Genomic DNA, 22,245 nt, shown 5'->3' on the forward strand with positions numbered 1-22,245 from the left:
ATCATTCTGAGAATATATACATTGGTTGAAATGCAAACCTGTTAAAGTGCCTTTTAAAGTTCCTGTCAAAACCCCAGGAGTTTCCTTTTAAGGAGAAAAAGGCAGAAGACAAAAGAAAAGGACCAAAGCAGTCCTGTCAGTCACTTGCTAACATCCCTCTGCACATGAATCCTATGCTCTCTTATCATGGCACAAAGAATCCCTGAGGCATATATTTGCTTTGATCAGTACCAGAGCAATTTTCTCTGTTAAATTATTTTTTCCAGTAGACCAAAATCAAATGGATCTATTTAATTTTTGTAAAAGTGTTCTCTCAGGGTCACTTCTTTGTATGAAATAATGTGAAGAAAATGCAAAGACATTCTATTTCTCTTGAGTCCCCTGAAATACGAAACAAAACTTGGCTTGGTTAATGTGACAGAAGTTCTGTGACATGGATAATGGGATATCTGAAGCCAAGAATTGTTAAGTACTCAAGGCTTTAGGAACATGGGGCAGAGGCAGGGGGTTCCAATTGTCCCTCCATATATCTTTTCTTTGTCTTCCAAAGTTAGAAAAATTTTATGGGACCACTAGGCCACACACAAAAAAGACTAATTCTTTTTCCTTTTTTTAATTATATACTGACCTGTGAGTTGTAAGCAGAAACATTTTTTCCATTTTTTTTTCTTCCTGATTTTTGGAATGTGAATGTGAGGGTTAGAATTGTAACAACCAACTTAGTCCAAGAGATAACTTCGGGAATGGAGACTATGCAATGTGGAGCAAAAAGTGCAAGGACTCAGGAACTGTGGCAACACAGACCACCGTTACCAACTCCAGATTAACTCCTCCAACATTACATGAGAGGAAATGGAACTCTATTTCAGGTGAGCCTCTTATTTGGGGCTTTCTCTTCCTTGCAGCTCACATGTACACACATACTCACACACACTTGCACATACACATTAATGCAGAGAAAAACTGAAATTTATTCTGAAATTTTTATGTTTGGACTCCTTCAAAATCAATTGACTTTTAAAAATAGTTGTCATTATTACACAAAATAATGATACTGGATGCTTGATTTCATTATAAAATGATAGATTCAATGACTCAGCCTCACAAAATTTAATTCTCATGTACGGCTTCCTATGATGAGTGTATTATTCCATCATTATGCTTTTTGTTTTGTTTTTGTTTTTAGGAGGAGTTCACCATTGTGTCATGCTGGAATAGTCCTTCATAGAAACTGCTCTCATTAAATGGATTTGTCACCTATTTTAATGATTCATTGGAAAGCAATGGCCTTGAGATACAGTAAACAAACTTTTACTGAAGTATTGTCTCTATTATGTGTATAGTCTTTTTTTTCTATTGTTGCTCAAGTACAGTTGTCTCCATTTTCCCACCCACTTCCCCACCCTGTTGCCCCCCTCAATTCTTCCCCGCTTTGGCTTTGTCCATGGGGCAAAGAACTTGTATATAGTCTTTTTTATAGAGTAAATTCTTTTTATTTTTGATTTCATGTTTTTTCATATATGCTTTTCTGCTTTAACCCAGCACTGCATATTCATACAAAAGTTGTTTAGGTATTGTAGGTATTTATATTCCATGAATTTCCATGGAATTACAAAGGAAGAATAAACACCTTTGTGTCTTTTTATCTTACATCAACTCTATCCTTAGCAGTCTTCTATCTTAATTAGTGAATATTAATTCACATGAGCCAGCAAGAGTGTGGAATGAGAGATAATGACAGACCCAAAATTTATTACAGTCTTTAGACAATCAGAACATTTATTTACCAATCCTATAATATGACCCTATTGAAATATGATTCACATATAAAAATTAGGTATGTTTTGGTTGTCAGAGCAATCAATACCTTGTATCTCTTATCACTAGACATAAAAAACTAGCCTTGTGTGGCCTTAAAGTTTAGCAGTTCTTTTCATTCTACTCCAGGCAAAGTAATATAAGCTCATGCTTATCATGAATCAGTCTCAATGGGAAGACCATATGACTGCAGCAGTAAATATCTGAGGAATGAGAGTAAAAATCTGGAGTAAAGAGATACTGTGCACAGAATAATTTCTACTTGTACATCTGCACATCCCTACATCCAGTTCTGGGGAAACACTTTTAGAAACTTGTAGCATGGGTAGTCCTGTTGTTGAGTGACAGAGCAGGCCATTATATGATGGCTGTGTGAATCTCCTGCACTTTAGGCCAACATGTAACTGAACATGTGGCAACAATGACTCATGTCTAATAATTATCCAGCTGTGAAAGTCACCAACCCAATCAGAGTTCAGGAAAATTAATTATTAATAATCTGAAAATTTCCACATTATTTTCCTTTTGTTTTCCTTTTACATTTTGTATTATGGCCTCCATAAGACCTCTGGTATTATTTTTTCTGTACTTTGTTTCTATGCTGTGACTCAGAGGCAAGTTGCATCCTTTTACTTAAAAAAAAAAAACAAAAACCCAACAGTTCTTGTCATGGATTTGTTTTTGCCTCAGAATAGTCCATGTCAGAGTCAATTCTTATTGAACTGCTTAAGATATTGGAAAGCCCCTTCCTTATCTTGTTAATGTGTACAATTTTCTTTCTACCCATACAGCCCCTGGAAAATCCGTAGATTTAAATATCATAGGTCCATCAAGACCAAGACCCTTTAGCCCTTTTCTGAAGATACCTTATATAGAAGAAGAGAAAATATTCCACATATTAGAGAAAGGCAAGAACTGACTTCATGTCTGAACAGCTCTGTGCTTTACAATACAACCGTCTTGTTTTAATTCCTTTTTAAAAATTTTTTTAAAAATTGTTGCTCAACTGCAGTTGTTCTCCCCCCCGCCGCCCCACCGGAGACCTCCCACACTGTCTTCCCCCACTTTTGGCTTTGCCCATGGGTCCTTTATACTTGACGTCTATCTGTTTTATTAAAATTAGAAAATTGTGATTTAGTGCTTTAAACCACTGAACAAGGGTTTCTTGTGCACAGAGTTTTGTAAGGTTTTACAAATGTAAGATAATCATGGCAAATAATGTTTCTCCCTTCTACACACACACACAAAGAACCTGGGCCACTTGATGAGTGGCTGAGAGGGGCTGGGCAAGGCCTGGACCTGTTTCCTGGCAGCCTAAGTGGTGTTTTACCAAGAGCTGCTGCAGGAGCTTCAGTGGCTTAGCAACAGAGTCCTCAGCCATATTTTTCAGTGAAGATTTTTCACAATTCTCTGAATACCTGGACACATTACCTCTGAATTACCAACTTATTCCTCCAGATTATGTACAACATTGCATAAAAACTACCTTGTATCTCTGCTACCTTCATATTTCACTTTATATTATAACTGCTGACTGATTTGTGACCCTTTCATGTACTACTCTTCCAACTGTGGTTTTATAAATAAGATTTACTTAATAGGCATACTATGGTTTTAAAGACATTTCAGGTCATCTCTCAAGAACGCTGATATAAATTCTGTGTTAAGTTCATAGTTCTATGTTTCATTAAGTTCTCCCTATAGACATAGGAACAGAGCAGAAAACACACCCTCGACAGGTTGTCATCCTACTTAAAAGACATGTCAGAATGAACTTGTAACTTTATTATTTTTCATAGTACACTAAAAGAGATGAGAAAAGAGATAGGAATAGAATGTGGTTGACTCTGAAAAATTTCCTACATGCCATCTGTGAAATAGCCTAGATAAAATTTTTAAAAATCTTTCACGAAAGTCTGAAAAGTTATTTGTCAAATTGAATAATATTGATACTATTTCATTTATAATGAGTTGGCTAGACAATGCAAACTTGTTTACAGTATCATAAAGATGCTGAATAAAAACTTTTCCAAATATTAGCATGTTTAATAGCATTTATGCATATAATTATTACCAGTCTAATTTGAAGATTCTCAAAATAAAATTTGTACCTTGAATCTTTCGCAAATATCTTTGTACCAATAGACTTGTATAAGCATTTACAAACTTGTAAAATAATAGTTATAAGGCATTAAAATTATTTCATTCTCAATTCATGAATTTTTATTTCTCTCTTTTATAAAGATTCATATTAGAAGATATATAAACCTGCTTTTTCTCTTTCTAAACATCAAAATAAAAACAAAACAAATACACAAACAAAACCAAAAATAAAAACATTGAATCTGAATTGCCCTCTTATGTAATAAATGCCCTATTGCTATAGTCAAATTCTAGAGTTCTTCCAACTCCTTGGGAGAATAGGAGAACAGTTTTGAATACGTAGTGATTCTTCAAAAATCACAGGGATGCATTTGGTGTTGAGTGGTTTTGTTTGTAATGCACTATACTATACCTGGTTCATTCTGAATGAAATATATTTTCAACTCCAAAAATTCTAATTCTATACATAAGTGCCATTGTATTGGTTTTCAATTACATGAGTAAATATTTATAAGAATGGGAAATTACACAGTTTCCAAATTTATTCACAAGCCCTTTAAAGACTTGTGATGGCAAAATCAAATCAAAGGCCTATAATAAGTGTGGTGACAATCTTAGTTCTGTATCAAAACCACTCAGGGAGTTGATAAAAATACAGATGTCTTTGCCCCAGTCACCCAGAAAGATTGATTTGGTTGTTCAAGGTTTGGACCCTAACACTTTTATTTTTTAATAACTCCCTCAATAAATATGATTGTTGAAGGCCATTATAACAGGGCTCCCACAAGTTCCAACAAGTCCCACTGGTGGTGAAGATGGAAAAGTCCATGTTTGAGTGGGTTGTAACATCATTCAGATACTGTACCTGGGTGGTGGCTGTTGAAGTAGTACTGCTTCTTGATCCCCACATTTGTTGAAACTGTACCCTGATTTCTGCAAACGTTTCAATGATAACAGCGATAAACACATTCTGAAAAAAAATTACAAATCATATTACCGAAGACTGGGAATGACAGAGGGCAAGCAAATACAAAAAAAATGCAGAAAATATCAGAAAACACAGATTTTACTAGGATAAATTTTTATAGTACCTTAACAAGCCACGCAAGGAAGAAGATGAGAGTGATGAAGTAGAAGTAGGAACGCCAGCGGGGAAAGCTGTCAATTGCTCTGTACATGAGGAAGACCCAACCTTCCTGGGATGCAGCCTCATAGACTGTGAAGATGCTGGTACCTACCAAGAGAGAGAAGAGCAGACTGAATTCCGGTGGACTTTTTATATCAAAAATCATCTTTGAGAAAAACAGTCAATATTAATCCATGCTCATTTTCTTGGTGGCAAAAGCTCTTCTAAAAGGACTGAAAATCACATGGAACATTTTATTGTTCTTAGAATTTTAATAAAGTTGTTTCTGACTTCAAGCTAAGACAATTTTAATAGCTCTAGCAATAAAATAAATTTATGTTACATCTTTAGCTATTACATCTTTAGCTGTTAAGTGCATTTAATGATGTGGAAAAAGAAATAAACATGCAAACCAAGTAATGCTACAATAAAAAGGAATGTATATTGCATAGCTTGCCACCTGGGGCTTACCACTTGCAGTGTGCTGAAGAACACATGCTATAAGTTTAACTAAATGAAATAAATCCGGGAACTGGACTTCATTTGAAATTGGAAGGCTAAATCATCTTAGGCTCCAACAATTCAAATACTGGAGCCTATCTTTGGATTCCATGGTGTTTACTAACCACCAAAATGTAAGGTACTAAATCACCAAATAGTACTCAGTATTTTATGAGACAATTGTCTCATTGAAAATACTGCTGATAATGGAAAGAAAAAATGAACAACAAACATATGGGCAGGTTTTCTAACAAATGATTAAGAGAACCTAAAGTGTCATTTAGAGGAATGAAAGTGTTTAATTCTAACAACATTATGAAATATGTTATTAATTTCCAGTTTTACAGATGGAAAAACTAAAGCACAAAAAAGTAAGTAATTTGTCTAAGGATTTACAGATAATAATAGATGAATTAGAATTAACCCAGTTTTGTCCTGGCTGGTGTGCCTTAGTGAACTGAGTGCCAGCCTGCAGAGCAAGGGGTTGGTCACTGGTTCGATTGCCAGTCAGGACACATGCCTGGGTTGTGAGCCAGGTCACCAGTAGGCAGTGTGTGAGAGGCAACCACACATTGTTGTTCCTCTCCCTCTAATTCTCCCTCTCTTTCCCTCTAAAAATAATAAATAAATAAATGAATGAATAAATAAATAATCTTTAAAAAAGAATTAACCCAGTCTTTCTGAAAAAAAAAGTATACATAATTAACTGTGATGCTATCTTGCCTCCTGACATCCTTTCTATGGTTTAGTTTTCCCATCTGTAAAATGAGGAAACAATAACACATACCTCAAGTATTGTGAAGATTAAATGATTACATTTCTTTAAAGGGCTGGCATATGCTGTATGCTTAATAGATTTTGGTACTCTTACTATAAAATTGAAGATTGTTTAATATTACGTCTTGAGGAAACAGAAATAGTAATACTGAATTAAAGTTGTTTATAAGAAAAATGATATATATTATTGTTGATAAAACTGATAAAATTGGCATCACAATAAATTCTACTTCTATAAATCAGTTAAATTATTATAGGATATAAAACCAATATCCACTTCTGGTCAAGGTGGAAGTGTAGATAGACATGCTTCATCTCCTTGCACAACAACAAAAAAGAATTACAGCTAAACCTCAAAACAAATAACACCCAGGACTGTAAGAAAATCAAATTGTATGAAAGTCTGATAAACAAGGATCAAAATTCATCCAGACAGGTTCCAATTTCAGGGAATCAAAGCAGCTCTACCTAATACACAGAAACAAACACAGGGAGGCTGTCAAATTGAGGAGACAAAGAAATATGGCCCAAATGAAAGAACAGAACAAAATCCCAGAAAAAAACTAAATGAAACAGGGATAGCCAACCTATCAGATGCAAACTTCAAAACACCGGTGATCAGGATGCTCAAAGAACTCATGGCGTATGGCAATAATATAAAGGAAGAAATGAAGGTTACACTAAGTGAAGTAAAGAAAAATCTACAGGGAACAAACAATGAAGGGAAGGAAGCCAGGATTCAAATCAATAAGCTGAAACATAATGAAGAAATAAGTATTCAACCAGAACAGAAAGAAGAAACAAGAGTCAAAAAAATGAGGATAGTATAAACAGACCCTGGGGCATCTCCAAATGTGCCAATGTCCAAATCATAGGGATGACAGAAGGAGAAGAGGAAGAGCAAGAAATTGACAACTTATTTGAAAAAAAACAATGAAAGAAAACTTCCCTAAAATTGGCCAAGGAAAGACATACAAGTCCAGGAAGCATAGAGAGTCCCAAACAAAGTTAGTCCCAAAGGGAATCACACCAAGATACATCATAATTAAAATACCAAAGGTTTAAGATAAAGAGAGAATCTTAAAAGCAGCAAGAAAAATGCAGACAATTTTTGCATGCAAAAGAGTTCCCATAAGACTTTCAACTGATTTCTCAAAAGAAATTTTGCTGGCTAGAAGGGACTGGCAAGTATTCAAAGTGATAAAAAGCAATGGCCTACAACCTAGATAGATTACTCTATCCAGCAAAGCTATAATTTAGAATGAAAGGGCAGATAAAGTGCTTCTCAGACAAGATAAAGCTAAAAGAGTTCATTATCACCAAGCCATCATTACATCAAATGTAAAAGAGAGTAATTTAAGAAAAAGATCAAAATTATGAACATTAAAAAGACAACAAATTCACAACTGTCAACTGAATCTTAAAGAGAACAACAAACAAAGCAAACATCCAGAACAGGAACAGAATCATAAGTATAGAGATCATTTGGAGAGTTATCAGCTGGGAGAGAATGGAGGAAAAGGTGCAAGGATTAAGAAGCATAATTGGTTGGTATAAAATAGGGGTATGTTAAGAATAATATAGTAAATGGAGAAGCCAAAGACTTATATGCAGGACCCATGGACATGAACTAAGGGGGATGATTGCTGGAGAGAAGGGCGGTACCAGACAGAAGGGGGCAAAGGAGGAAAAAGTGGGATAACTCTAATAACAATAACAACTCTAATAATCAATAAAACATACTATAAAAAATTCAGCTATATATTCTCTAACCAGCTGGAACCTTAAAATTAGAATATGCGTGTGATTAATTGCACAGACTAAGAAGGGGGTTACTGAAGTTGGCTGAGGACTGCCTGTCTCTCTGGGCCTGTGAATGCAGGAAAAATAATCAGATCATCACTGAATACCGAAGTGTTCAGAATAGCAGAAAAGCCTAGCAGTAAATGAGAACAAATGGGAAATAAACAGACTTGAAATAAAAGCTGAGAAGAAAAGCAAAATCATATTTGGTAATTTGCCTATAATGAACTAATCAGTGTTAAGTAACTTTGTTTAAAATATAATTTCAGGGACCTGGCAAGATGGTGGAAGAATGAATGGAAGTCATACTAACCTCCCAGGACCAATCTGGAATTACAACTAAATTGTGGAAAAGTCACCCAGAATAAACAAGTGAACAGTAGTCAGAGAGAGGCATTATGACCTCTGACAGACAGAAGAATCAGCTTTGGCACAACCTGACTGGTAAGGAGTGCGGTGGTGACTCGAGAAGGCTGGCTGGGCACCCACAGGTGGCAGTTGAAATACCAGAGGGGTAGTTAAACAGCTGGTTGGATCCCCCTGAGGAGAATGGGGTCTAAACCCTAACCTGGGATCCCAAGCCTAGAGCACCAGAGCCCAAAAAGTACATAGATAACAACCAGCAGCTAAAAGCAGCAGGGTTACTGTCAGCCAGAGATGGAAGCATGGACATGCAAAGAGCCGTTAAGGCCCAATGCACAGATTTTCATTGCAGCCACTTACCCGGGGCTCTGGTAAAGATGGGTGTTGAGTGGGCTAGAGGCTCCTGAGGAGATACTGTGGTCAGAAGCTTTGGGGAGAGAACTGAGAGAGTAGACTCCAGGATCCTGGTGCTGAGTCATCCCCCATCTGGAAGCAGCCATTATGGTCAGGTAGACCACTCCCTTCCAAGTGACAGCAGCTTGAGGGAAAACATTAGCTCTGACCCCAGAAAGGAGTTCGCCCTGTCATGTGGTGCTTAAGCCTGACTGCTGAGCTTAAAGTGACTGGATTAACAACCAAAGGAGTCAGCCACAGACAGTAGGTTCTTGGAAGTCTCAAACAGGCTGCCTAAGGTCAGATGGGGTCAACATCTGACATCACCAGAGGCAGATCCAGAAAGAAAAAACTGGTAAGTACTAGAGGCTACCAAGATGAAATCCACTGTGCTCTTCTCCATGACTTGTGATATTTTCTTACCTGCAGAGCTTCTTAACATTCATTTCATGTCCATCGAGTTTGTGCATATTCCACCTTCTTCCTTCTCTTTTTTATTCATGATGTAAATTTTACTTTCTCTCTTTGCATTGCTTTGGCTCCCAGCTCTTATTAGTACCCCTCCATCTACCATCTCAAAATCATTTTTAATTCAGTAGGTCATTTCATATTTGCTCTCCCACTTGTAATAGTCTTAATCTCTACACCCTTATTAATACTGGTTCATTTGCTAGTAATAGTGGCATTTCAGGGGTGAGTTATTTTTGCAGGTGTCATTTTGTTTCCTGGGCTTTGTGGTTTTGTCCTGGCAGCACTTGCACAATAGCATATAACATGTGGTGGGCAGAGTGACCCTCTCAATCAGCTGGAAGGAAGGATCCAACAAAGAATGACCAAACAACAATCAAAACCCAAATATATCCAGAAAGCCAACATAAATGGCATAAAGGGCATCACAAGAACATCAAGTTCAGGAGAAGAAGGAGACTGTACCACTGAATCTCACAGGTCTCCTACCATAGAAATTCACACAGCAAAGTCAGGGAGTCAAAACAGATCAATTTAGGAAGCAGAAGCAAATGAAAAAGAGTCTCACAAATACTGAGAACACAAAGAAACAACTCCCAATTGAAAAGGAAGGAAGAATACTCAGAAAGAGTGCAAAATGAAATAAAAGCAAGAATGCTGTCTACAAAAGACCCACCTCAGAACAAAAGACCTACACAGACTGAAAGTGAAAGGATGGAAAAAAAAATCAAAACAAATGAACAGAAAAAAAAAGAAAGCCAGGGTTGCAATACCTATATCAGACAATTTAGACTCTAAAACAAAGATCGTAAAAAGGGACACAGAAGGACACTTTATAAAACTCAGAAAAATAATCCATTAAGAAGACATAAACATTGTAAACCTATATGCACCCAAGATAGGAGCACCCAAATATATAAGAAAAATCTTGGAGGACTTCAAGAAAGATAGAGACAGCAACACACTGATAGTAGGGGATTTTAAAACCCCAGTATCAACAATGGAGAGATCTTCCAAACAAAATATCAACAAGAGTATTGTGGAACTGAACAACACATTAGATCAAATGGACTTAATGATATACATAAAAACTTTCATCCCAAATAAGAAAAATACACATTCTTTTCAAATATACATGAAAAATTTTCACAGATAGACCACATGGTAGGACACAAAACAAGCCTCAACAAGTTCAAGAAAACTGAAATCATACCCAGCATTTTCTCAGACCACAAAGGTTTTAAATCAGAAACCAACCTCAAGGAAAAAAACATTCAAACTTATGGAAATTAAATAGCATACTATTATACAATGAATGGGTTCATGATGATATCAAGGAAGAAATCAAAAAGTTTCTGGAAACAAGTGAAAATGAACACAAAACAGTCCAAAACCTTTGGGACACAGCAAAGACAGAACTGACAGGGAAGTTCATAGCAATACAGGCCTACTTAAAAAAGACAGAAACATTTCAAATGAACAACCTAACTTTACATCTACAAAAACTGGAGGAACAACAACGAACAAAGCCCAGAGTGAGTAGAAGGAAGGAAATAATCACGATCAGAGCAGAATTAAATGACATAGAGACTAAAAGAACAATTCAAAGGATCAATAGATCCAGGAGCTGCTTCTTTCAAAAGGTCAACAAAATTGACAAGTTTTAGGCATACTTATGAAGAAAAAATGAGAGAAGACCCATACAAAAAAAGCAGAAATGAAAGAGGAGAGATTGTAATGATACCACAGAAATACAAAGGATTATAAGAAAATTTTATCAACAAGTATATGCCAAGAAATTTGAAAACTTGGGTGACTGGAAAAATTTGTAAAAAAATATGTTCCAAAACTGAATCAAGAAGAAGGAGAAAGCCTGAACAGACTGATTACAACTGGTGAAATCAAAACAGTAATCAAAAAACTCCTAGCACACAAAAGCCCTGGTCCAGACTGTTCCAAAGAGAATTTTACAAAACATTTAAGCAAAAGCTAACCCCTGTCCTTCTCAGACTATTCCATAAAATCCAAGAAGAGGGAAGACTCCCAAACTCTTTGTATGAGGCCAGCATCATCCTAATTCCAAAATAAGATAAATACACAACAAAGAACGAAAACTACAGGCCAATATCACTGATGAACAAAGACTCCAAAATTCTCAAGAAAATATTGGCAAACAGCATCAAGCAACACATTAAGAAGATCATCCACCATGATCAAGTGGAATTCCTCCCAGGGATGCAAGGATGGTACAATATTCACAAATCAATAAATGTAATAAATCCAATAAATAAAAGGAGGGGCAAAAAAATCACATGATCATATCAATAGAAGCAGAAAAAGCATTTGATAAGGTACAGTAAACATTTATAATAAAAATATTCAGAAAAGTGGGAGTAGAGGGAGCATACTTCAACATAATAAATACTATATATAAAAAACTTAAAGCCAACATCATGCCCAATGGGGAAAAACTAAAAGCTTTCCTACTAATAGAGGAACAAGACAAAGGTATGCACTTTCACCATTTCTATCCAAGATGGTATAAAACATCCTAGCCACAGCAATGAGACAAGAAAAAAATAAATAAAAGGCATCTAAATTGGAAAGGAAAAAGTAAAACTATCATTATATGCAGATAACATGATAGTATACATAGAAGACCCTATAGGCTCCACCAAAACTGCTTGTCCTAATAAGTGAATTTGACAAAGCAGTGAGATAGAAAGTCGATATTCAGAAACCACAGGCATTTTAGTACACAAACAATAAAATATCAGAAACAGAAACCAGGGAAAAAAATCACATTTGCTATAGCAACAAGAAATATAAAGAACCTAGGAATAAATCTAACCAAAGAAGTAAACAACCTATACTCAGAAACTGTAAAACAATGAAGAAATAAATAGTGGAAGATACAAATAAATAGCAGCATACACCCTGTTCATGAATTGGAAGAATTCACATCACTGAAACGTCCATACTACCCAAAGCAATCTATAGATTCAACACAATTCCTGTTAGAATACCAAGGGCATATTTCACAGACCTAGAACAAATACTTCAAAAATTTACATGGAACCAAAAAAGACCCTAAATAGCCACAGCAATGCTGAGAAAGAAGAACAAAGTTGGAGGGATCAAAACACCTGATATCAAACTATACTACAAGGCCACTGTAATCAAAACAGTCTGGTACTGGCATAAGGACAGACGCATAGATCAGTGAAGCAGAATAGAGAACCCAGAAATAAACCCATATCTCTATAGTCAATTAATATTTGACAAAGGAGGCACGAGTATACAATAGAGTAAAAATAGCCTCTTCAATAAATGGTGGGAGAACTGGACTGGTACATGCAAAAACAATGAAACTAGACCACCAACTTCCACCATAAACAAAAATAAACTCCAAGTGGAAAAAAAAGACTTAAATATAAGTTGTGATACCATAAAAGCTCTAGTGGAAAACATAGGTAGTAAATTTCAGATATTCCACGTAGCAATGTTTTTGCTGATATATCTCCTAGGGCAAGGGAAATAAAAAAAAATAAACAAATGGGACTACAATAAACTAAAAAGCTTAAGCACAGCTAAAGAAACCATCATTAAAATGAAAAGGGGACCAACTGCATGGAAGAACATATTTGCCAATGATACATCGGAAAAAGGTTTAATTTCCAAAAGGTTTAATTTCCAAAATACATAAAGAACTCATACGACTCTACACCAGGAAGACAAACAATCCAATTAAAAAGTGGGCAAGGGACATGAATAGACACTTCTCCAAGAAGGATATAGAGATGGCCCATAGACAGGAAAAAATGCTCAGCCTAACTGGCCATCAGAGATGCAAATTAAAACCACACTGTTATCTCCTCACACCTGTCAGAAGGACCATCATTAATAAATCAACAAACAACAAGTGCTGGTGAGGATGTGAAGAAAAGGGAACCGTAGTGGACCATTGGTGGGAATGCAGAGTGGTGCAGCCACTGTGAAAAACAGTATGGAATTTCCTCTAAAAAAATAAAAATGGAACTGCCTGATCACCCGGCAATTCCACTGTTGGGAATATACCCTAAGAATCCTGAAACACCAATTCAAAAGAGCTTATGCACCCGTATGTTCACAGCAGCGTTATTTAAAATAGCCAAGTGCTGGAAACAGCCAAAGTGCCCATAAGTAGATGAATGGATAAAAATCTGTGGTGCATTTACACAATGGAATACTACACAGCAGAGAGAAAGAAAAGAATTCCTACCCCTTGCAAAAACATGGATGGAACTGGATACTATTATGCTAAGTGAAATAAGCCATTCAGCAAAAGACAAATACCATAAATTTCACTTATAACTGGAATCTAATCAACAAAATACACTAATGAGCAAAACAGAACCAGAGACATAGAAGCAGGGAACAGACTGGCAACTGCAGGAAAGAGGGTAGGAGGGGAATGGTTCAAAGAAGGGGAAAGGATTAGTCAAAGAACATGTATGAACGATCCATGGGCATGGACAATGGTGTGGGAATGGGCTGTGGGAGTCTGGGGGCATGGGGCTGGACGGAGGAGGGCAAAGTGGTCAAAACTGGGACAACTTTAATGGAATAAACAAGAATACTAAATTTTTTTTAAATTATAAAAGAAGACAAAAACAAAGAAAAACTTAGCTGTTTTAACATTTTTATGAAGAGAATACAATTATTTCTTATGTGATATGAATTTAATTCATGAAACATATGGATTATAAGGCAGACATTCTTTATCACTAAAGTTTTACAGAAACTCCTCACTTGGTAAATCGAACAAAAAGAAACATATAATATCTATTCATAGATTATAATTCACCATCAGGGAAAACTACATACTTATAAGATTTTTTTCCAATGAATTTGTCCTTCAAATTACATTTTCTTTGTATCCAATAACTGAATGTAGTTTCATGGAGTGCATTTGTGAATGTATATGAGTTGATGCTTGCATGTGGAATATGGGGGATCCACAGAAACATATTTATAATTATATATTTTTATTTTCCTTAATATGCAAATTTATTCACATTGCACAAATATACACTATATACTATAGTATTACTATAATTACTATATATAAAGTAAAACAATTCAAATAATAAAAATGTACAAATGGTAGTGTATAAATTACTTGACAGTGTATAACATACATGTTAAAGTATGAAACATAAGTGCAAGGCTAAATAGTATATAACTTAATCAGTATCAGTGTAAAATTTCTTATGTATGGTTTTATACCAATCCCAAAGAACAGTAATTTTTAAAAATGCTTTCAGTTCATTAATTCATTATCTTTAAATAGACTACCAAAGAAAAAATCTGTTTAATGTTCACTGTGTCTTTATTTGAAGTCCAACGTGCCTAAGCAGAAGGTTGGAATCGATGATCTAATTGTTAGTATAACCTGTTCACATTACTAACCAGTATATTACTCAACAATTCTCAATGTGGACAATACAATGCACCTTTACAAATTCAACAATTTACTGATCAACCCTTAATAGCTGCAGAAAATTTGAGAAAGAAGAACAAAGTCAGAGGGATCAAATACCTGACATCAAACTGTATTGCAAGCCCACTATAATCAAAACAGTCTGGTACTGACATAAGAACAGACACATAGATCAATGGATCAGAATAGAGAGCCCAGAAATAAACCCAAGTCTCTCTCATCAATTAATATTCCACAAAGGGGGCAGAAATATAAAATCAAGTAAAAGTAGCCTCTTCAACAAATGGTTTTGGGTGATCTGGACAGATATATGCAAAAAAAAAAAAAAGAAAGAAAGAAACTCGATCATCAACTTACACCATACACAAAAATAATCTCAGAATGGATAAAAGGAAAGAATAAACAAATGATACTTCATAAAAATAAAAAGCTTCTGCATGTCTAAAGAAAACATCAGCAAAATGAAAACGGAATCAACCGTATGGGAAAATATATTTACCAATGATACCTTGGATAAGGGTTTGATCTCCAAAATATACAGAGGAGTCAAACGACTCCACTCCAGAAAGATAAACAATCCAATTATAAAATGGGCAAAGGACCTGAACAGACACTTCTCCACGGAGGACATAAAACAAGGCCCAGAGACATATGAAAGAATGCTCATCATCACTACCCATTAGAGAAATGCAAGTCACAGATGAAAACCACATGAGATACCACTTCACATCTGTCAGAATGAAATCAATAAAGAACAAGTGCTGGCAAGGCTGTGGAGAATAGGAACTGTTGGTGGGCATGCAGACTGGTGCAGCCACTGTAGAAAACAGTATGGAATTTCCTCAAGAAAACTAAAAATGGAACTGTCTTTTGACACAGTGATTCCAATGCTGGCATTATCTCCTAAGAATCCAGAAACACCAATTCAAAAGATCCTATGCACCCCAATGTTCATAGGAGTGCAACTTACAATAGCCAAGTGCTGGAAGCAACATAAGTGCCCATCATTAAATGAGTGGATCAAAAAACTGGTACATTTACACAATGGAATACTATACAGCAGAAAGAAAGAAGGATCTACCCTTCACGACAGCATGGATGAGCTGGGGAGCATCATGCTAAGAGAAATAAGCCAGGGGGTAAAGAAAAATACGGTTAGGTTCCCTTAAGTGGAACCTAATCAACAAAGCAAACACACAAGCAAAATAAAACTAGAGACACTGAAATAAAGAACAAACTGACCATAACCAGATGGGGGGTGGAGGGCAATAACTTGGGAAAGAAGGGGAAGTGTCGTCAAGGAATGTGTATAAAAATCTGATAGACAAAGCCAAAGGGGTATAGGGTTGAGGGTGAGAGGCAGGAGTGGGTGGGGCAGAAGAAAGTGGTGGTGGGAAAATGAAGACAGCTGTACTGGCACAACAATAAAAAATAAAATAAAATATAATTTCTATATGTACTGCCTGTCACTTTAAGAATCATATTTTGTATATTGATTGTCTTTGCCATAACAACAAATATTTGGAAAACATGTTTAGTTTCAATGCTCTTTTATATTTTTAAATGCTAAAGAGATTTGTGTCTAATTAGTCAGGTAGGGAAGTAGGTGGGTAAAGTGGCAGTTATTATCAATCATGATTTTTAGAAAATGAAAGTGAAGGTCAATAGTTAATGAATTTATCTGGGGTAGAAAGAGATAGAACCAGACATTTATCCCACATCAACAAGTCCATGTCTTAAACATATAGGTAACATTTTCTTTATTATGTTACCTATATTTCCTCCTGCTTGATACTGGGATGTCAAAACAAACAAACAAAGCATATTCTCTTATTAGCTTTAATTAGAATAAAATTCAGTTGTGTTTTTTTTTTTTTTTCCTGAGCGATGATGGTGGCTAAGTTTATAGTATGTTGAGGAACTCGTGCAAAAAGATAACTTTTAGGAGAAAGATTCAGGGAAGAACCACATGTACAAAAAATAAAATGTCAACAGAAAAGGTAAGTGGCTCTTTCCATTAATGATTAGTGTGTACTAAAAATGTACATTTTTGCTCTTGTGGACTGAAAAAGAAGGGCAATTTTAACACAAAACAAGTAACGTAGGTCCCTGTTTTTCTTTTAATTATTTGAACTAAATCAGAAATATGGCTACAGAAATCCATTATAAATTACCAGTAAAGTTAAACAGCTTTACTAATTGAGCATTCACAGGTAAAATAAGGGGATTCTCAGTGTAAGATTGAATTTGAGAGGAATGGTGGAAATTATCCTTCCTCTATTTACCCATATCCTTCTCCACTATGTTTACAAGAAGATGCTATTTGTAAATAAGTAAAAGATAGTGTGTTCTAATCTTAAAGCTTTAACTCCATTTTTCCTAATTTGACACAGAAAAAGGGAAAGAGGTACGAACTCACAGTGCAGCTCAAAGAACAGGGTTTGTTGATGCAAAGAGATGAGATTTTTATGAAAATGTAATCAAAAACCTCCCCAGGAAAATGCTGACTGTTGAAAGAAGTATTTTCCGTATATATGAACTACGCTGAGTCAAAGGCATTGAAGATTTTACTGAATTTCAGAAAAGGCAATTGCGTAAGACAGTCTTTCCTCATCATTTTTCTACTACTGACTTTGCAAAGTATATAAAAAGAAAATCAATTTTGGAAAGACTTTCCAATGGTTGACCAATATTTAAACCGACAAAAATGAAATTTATGATAGTCCTACTTTCTTTGGGAGTGGACAACCTGAGGAAGAAGCTGTAGCTGTTCAAACTTACTTTGCACATCCTGCTCTCTCTGGCTTCTCCCCAACCCCCACTCCCAGTGGTGCTTTTCCTTGATCCTCTTTGCTGACTACTCTGCCACTCACCAGCCCAGCTCACCTCCTCTGCCCATAATCCACACTAGGTGCCTGTTCTCAGTCCTCCCGAAGAGGCCTGAGACCATCTGAATCATGTCACTTACACAATGGCTTGTTAACACGTCTCCCTCCTTTACTAGGTATGAGCACTCTAAGTTAAAACTGAACATTTCACGTCTAGACTAGCATTGTGAAGTACTCAAAAACTGTTGACAAATTGAACAGTTATCATACTATTAAGACAAATATTTCTTAAATATTTGTTTTTTAATAAATTCTTTCTCATCTTGAATGTTACTCAATTATATATTTGGAAACAAAATTACCTAATTGACTTTATGTTTGCTCATTTTCAAAATTTGCTTAAAATATATACACACATATAAATTTAAAAGCCCATGCTACATATAAATAGGAAAGTCTTCTTTTATTGTTTGATCCATTATGGGAAGTTTCTAGAAAAGTATTACATTACTACATACAAAATATTTTTCTAGACACATTACAGAACACTTTTAGTCCATCTTAATTATGGAACTAATTTTTCTAGCTGAAAAGACCACATTTTTTTCAATTGAGTAATGATTCTACAATAGTGCCTAGGAATAGCATGTATTTTCTCATTAGAGAACAATGAAGCCTACTCCAAATAGATAGATAGATAGATAGATAGATAGATAGATAGATAGATAGATAGATATACATTTTGGAAGCTCTTGAAATAGCACTATTTCCTTAGACCTCCAAAATCTCAAAACACAAATGTAAGTTGTATAAGAAACAAAATCACAACAATGATACTAAGCTCATCAATTCTCCTAATTTCATTCATTCTTCCTGATGCCTCTCATTGATGGTGTGAATTATATGGATTAGAAGACCCATGAGCCTACATTTAAAAAATAAATACATTGGAACTTTCTATAGACTACATGTATTGAGACATAGTAACTAGCGGACTTTTTTTATAGTTCTGAACAAATTATATTCCCATATGTTTTTGTCTATCTCTAGGATTATATTTACTGCTTGGCTGCCATCTGTTTTTTTTATTGAAAAGAAGTAAAAAATTGACCGTGTCCTGGGAATATTTCCCACTGTTTCTCCTGGTCATAGGTTACATAACACCATTAAGCCATTCAAATTTTAAATAAAAGAGCCACAGGATTGTGGTGATAACTAATAATAGGCTATTAAACCTGAGGTTCCATCATTAAACTCTCCAAACACAAAATATCTTCAGCACTATTCTAATTATTGTCATGCTTCATCTATGATGAAAGAATTTTGGAAATTAGAATTGGTGATGTAGCCTTGAAATATTGAGTAAAAATGAGTAAGTACACTAGGCCCTAGTCTGAACAATAAGCATTACCCCATATAAAAAATTCCTTAGAAAACCAAGAAGGTCCCTTTTTGGACTATCCATTTCTTCCTGTCTCTCAATGTTTGAATCCTCAGGGCAATAATGTTCCTGAATTTTAACTGCTGGTGATATAGAACACACCACCTTCTGAGGCAATCCAATCCCAGGTTAAGCAAGAACCCATCCCATTGGATGTTGGTTATTGTTCAGTCCCTACACAATCTACCCTTGGCTTTCCAAAGCACAGAAAGCTAGAGGGATGTGGAACTAAGTCCCTACACTACCTTTGAGTGAGTCACCTTCATTCCACTTAGGTTATCCTGCTACAGATACTTATCTTCTTATCTGGTCCTTTAACCTTTCCAACCTGATATACTATTTAATGTTTGGGTTTTGTTGTGGTTTTTTTTTTTTTTGTATGAGAACACATTTTTAATTTTTAAATTTTTTCTTTATTTTTTATTGTTGATATTATTACAGATGTCCCCATTTTCTCTCTCTTTGCCTACCTCCCCCCAGCCCTCACCTCCTCCTTCCCTCTGAAATTGAATTGATGGGCTTCATTTCCTGTCTGGGAATAGAATCTCGTTTGTGGAGTGTACAATGACAATTTTCTTGTCACTCAAGAATATCAGTTTCCTCCAAACTTTTCTAAGTGGTTCTTTCTGATCCTCCAACTGATTCTGATTCAATCTCACCCTTTTTGAAGATCAGCTGATTGACTTTACCTTTCAACATTCCAATCTGAGTATCCTCTTCAGTTGGAAAGAAAAGAAACTTACATATTTCTCCACCTCTACACATGAATATCTGTGATCTATTGGTGTTTCAATGAACTTAACCAGTAGATTTAACTGTTGGAGGATATAATCCCCATCCTAAACTCCAATAGATAGTTATTTTCTCAGAAACAGTTGCAATGACTAAATAGTCAATCCTGAAAGGTGGTCAATGAAGAGAACACATAAGGAGCTTATTTTTGCACATTTCCATTATTAGAAATACAACCTGTTCAAGATGGGGTGAGTGTGTTTCCTTGCTTTACATTTGTTATGCTACATTTGCATACATATAACTTTTTTCCCCTAAATTTTATTTTTAAACTCTAGAACTGCTCCATAGAGCAATATTCTTGTTAAATCATAGAATGAATAGACAAAAACAAACAAACAGAAAAACAAAACAAAACAAAAAAAACCCAACCTTGGCATAGTTTAAAGGGAAATTTGGGTTTTTCTCCCACATAAATTTTGTTTTTTTACTATTTATTTATCTTTTATTGTATTTTTCCCATTACCATTTAGTTCCCTTAAATCCTGACCCCCGCAATCACCACACTGTTGTCCATGTCCATGAGTCCTTTTTCATTTTATCTCAATCCCTCCACCCAACTCTTAGCTGTCATCCTACTCTCTATATATGAGTCTTCCTATTTTGCTTATTAGTTCAGTTTGCTCATTAGATTCCACATGTGAATCAAATCATATGGTATTTTTCTTTCTCTGACTGGCTTATTTCACTTAGCATAATGTTCTCCACATCCATCCATATTGTTGCAAAGGGTAAAATATTTGTCTTTTTTTATGGACGGTTAGTTTTCCATTGTGTAGATGTCCCATAGTTTTTTACCCACTTATCTACTGATGGACATTTGTTAAAGCCATTTAAGGGCTAATAGTACTTTCAGTCTTATTTTAAATAGAATTCAGCTTATTTAAATCCTGAAGTATCAACAGAAATAAATTTACCCATCAAAGAGTACCACTGACTTAGTTGACACTCTAACCAACAGTTCCTTATGTTTGACATTAGTGGAATTTGGGGCTGAATAACACTTGTATGGGTCTATCTTGTGCATTGCAGCATCCCTGACATTTACCCATGAGATTCCAACAACATACCTTTGTTGTGACAACCAAAAATGTTTGTAGACATTGCCCAGTATCCCCAGTGGGCAAAATTGCCCCTGGTTAAGAACCATTTCTCTAACTTGATGGTCTTTCTGATTCTATAGCTTTTGCCCTACAGTGCCTAGCTCAGAAACTTGCATAGGATTTAATTATTTTTAAATAAATTGAATTTATTCACTTAACACAGGGAAAAATGTAACAGTTGTGAGATATATGAAAATCTCTCCTTTGGCTTAGTATAAACTGTTTGGAGGTTAAACAATTTTGGGCCAAAAGAGAGACCTAAAAACGCATTTTTGGACTGTATTTAAAGTAGTTTACATTTAAATTTGACATTTCATTCATCTTCAAAGATTTCCGAAGGCTAAAAGCCTAGATTCTGACATAACATGATAATGTAAAACATCTGCCACATAGCTAAATAGTACCATTACATTAATATGTATCAGTTTTTGTTTCAACCACCACACATTGGAAGAAAAATCTTAATTTTCACTTCCTGCAATTTTATAAGATGGTTGTTCATACACATGTATCCCAGAAGGGAAATCTTAGTTTATGTAATGAGTTATTATAAGTATGTTAACTATTTTTAATCACATATTTTGAATGAAATAAATGGCACAAAATTTTCCTCACCAAAAATTATAATGGTACTGAATTATTCCAAGACAAACCACAAATGTGCATGTTTTGCAAATTTTCTAGGTTTTGTGTCTGAATCATGATGAGGCAGCTGATATACTCACGGACAAACACAGAAGAAAATGGACTCATCTGCAGTCCATGTTCATGACTGTGTTTCTGTTGGGAACATGAAGCAGAGTATTGAATATAAATCTGTTAAATGGCTCATGACACATGTAGATATAATATCAACAATGAAATCTGAACAGCAACAACCACATTTCTAAAACATGGTGGCTTCTCAAATTCAACTATTAACTTTCAGCACAAGGTCACCTTTGGAAGACAAAATCTATGTTGAAATTCTTTTTGTTGTGGTGAACTCTTGGTTTCTTTCATCCTCTGGTAATCTCCCCATTCTTTGGTATAAACTCTCTTATACAAATTTTAAGCATGCATTTAAAACATTTGAGCCAATGGTCCGTTGTGCGATCCACTGCAACTTTCTACAATGTACAATGTTTTTCTCTTACCAAACTGCCTCATGCTACCTCACCATGAACTCTTCATGTGAACTGTACTTTCATACACTGATAGTTGGATCTGTGGTGAAATACTTTACCCATGTGGTTATTATTAAGTAC

General features: G+C 35.3%; 1 protein-coding gene across 3 annotated transcripts in view; it reads right to left on the reverse strand.

Moving 5' to 3' along the window:
- Positions 1–22,245, reverse strand: part of NALCN (sodium leak channel, non-selective) — a 407,611-nt gene that overhangs the window by 262,397 nt on the left and 122,969 nt on the right. For all 3 annotated transcript variants that reach the window (XM_054574357.1, XM_054574356.1, XM_054574358.1), the window contains exons 8-9: positions 5,013–5,155; positions 4,787–4,891 (exon numbers count right to left, since the gene is read on the reverse strand). In XM_054574357.1, coding sequence (XP_054430332.1) covers positions 4,787–4,891; positions 5,013–5,155 — 248 coding nt within the window. The remainder of the gene's footprint in view (positions 1–4,786; positions 4,892–5,012; positions 5,156–22,245) is intronic.

The sequence above is a fragment of the Pteronotus mesoamericanus genome, unplaced genomic scaffold (genome assembly GCF_021234165.1).
Source record: "Pteronotus mesoamericanus isolate MK-2021 breed Mesoamerican mustached bat unplaced genomic scaffold, CSHL_Meso_final contig_26, whole genome shotgun sequence".
NCBI classification, from domain to species: Eukaryota; Metazoa; Chordata; class Mammalia; order Chiroptera; family Mormoopidae; genus Pteronotus; species Pteronotus mesoamericanus.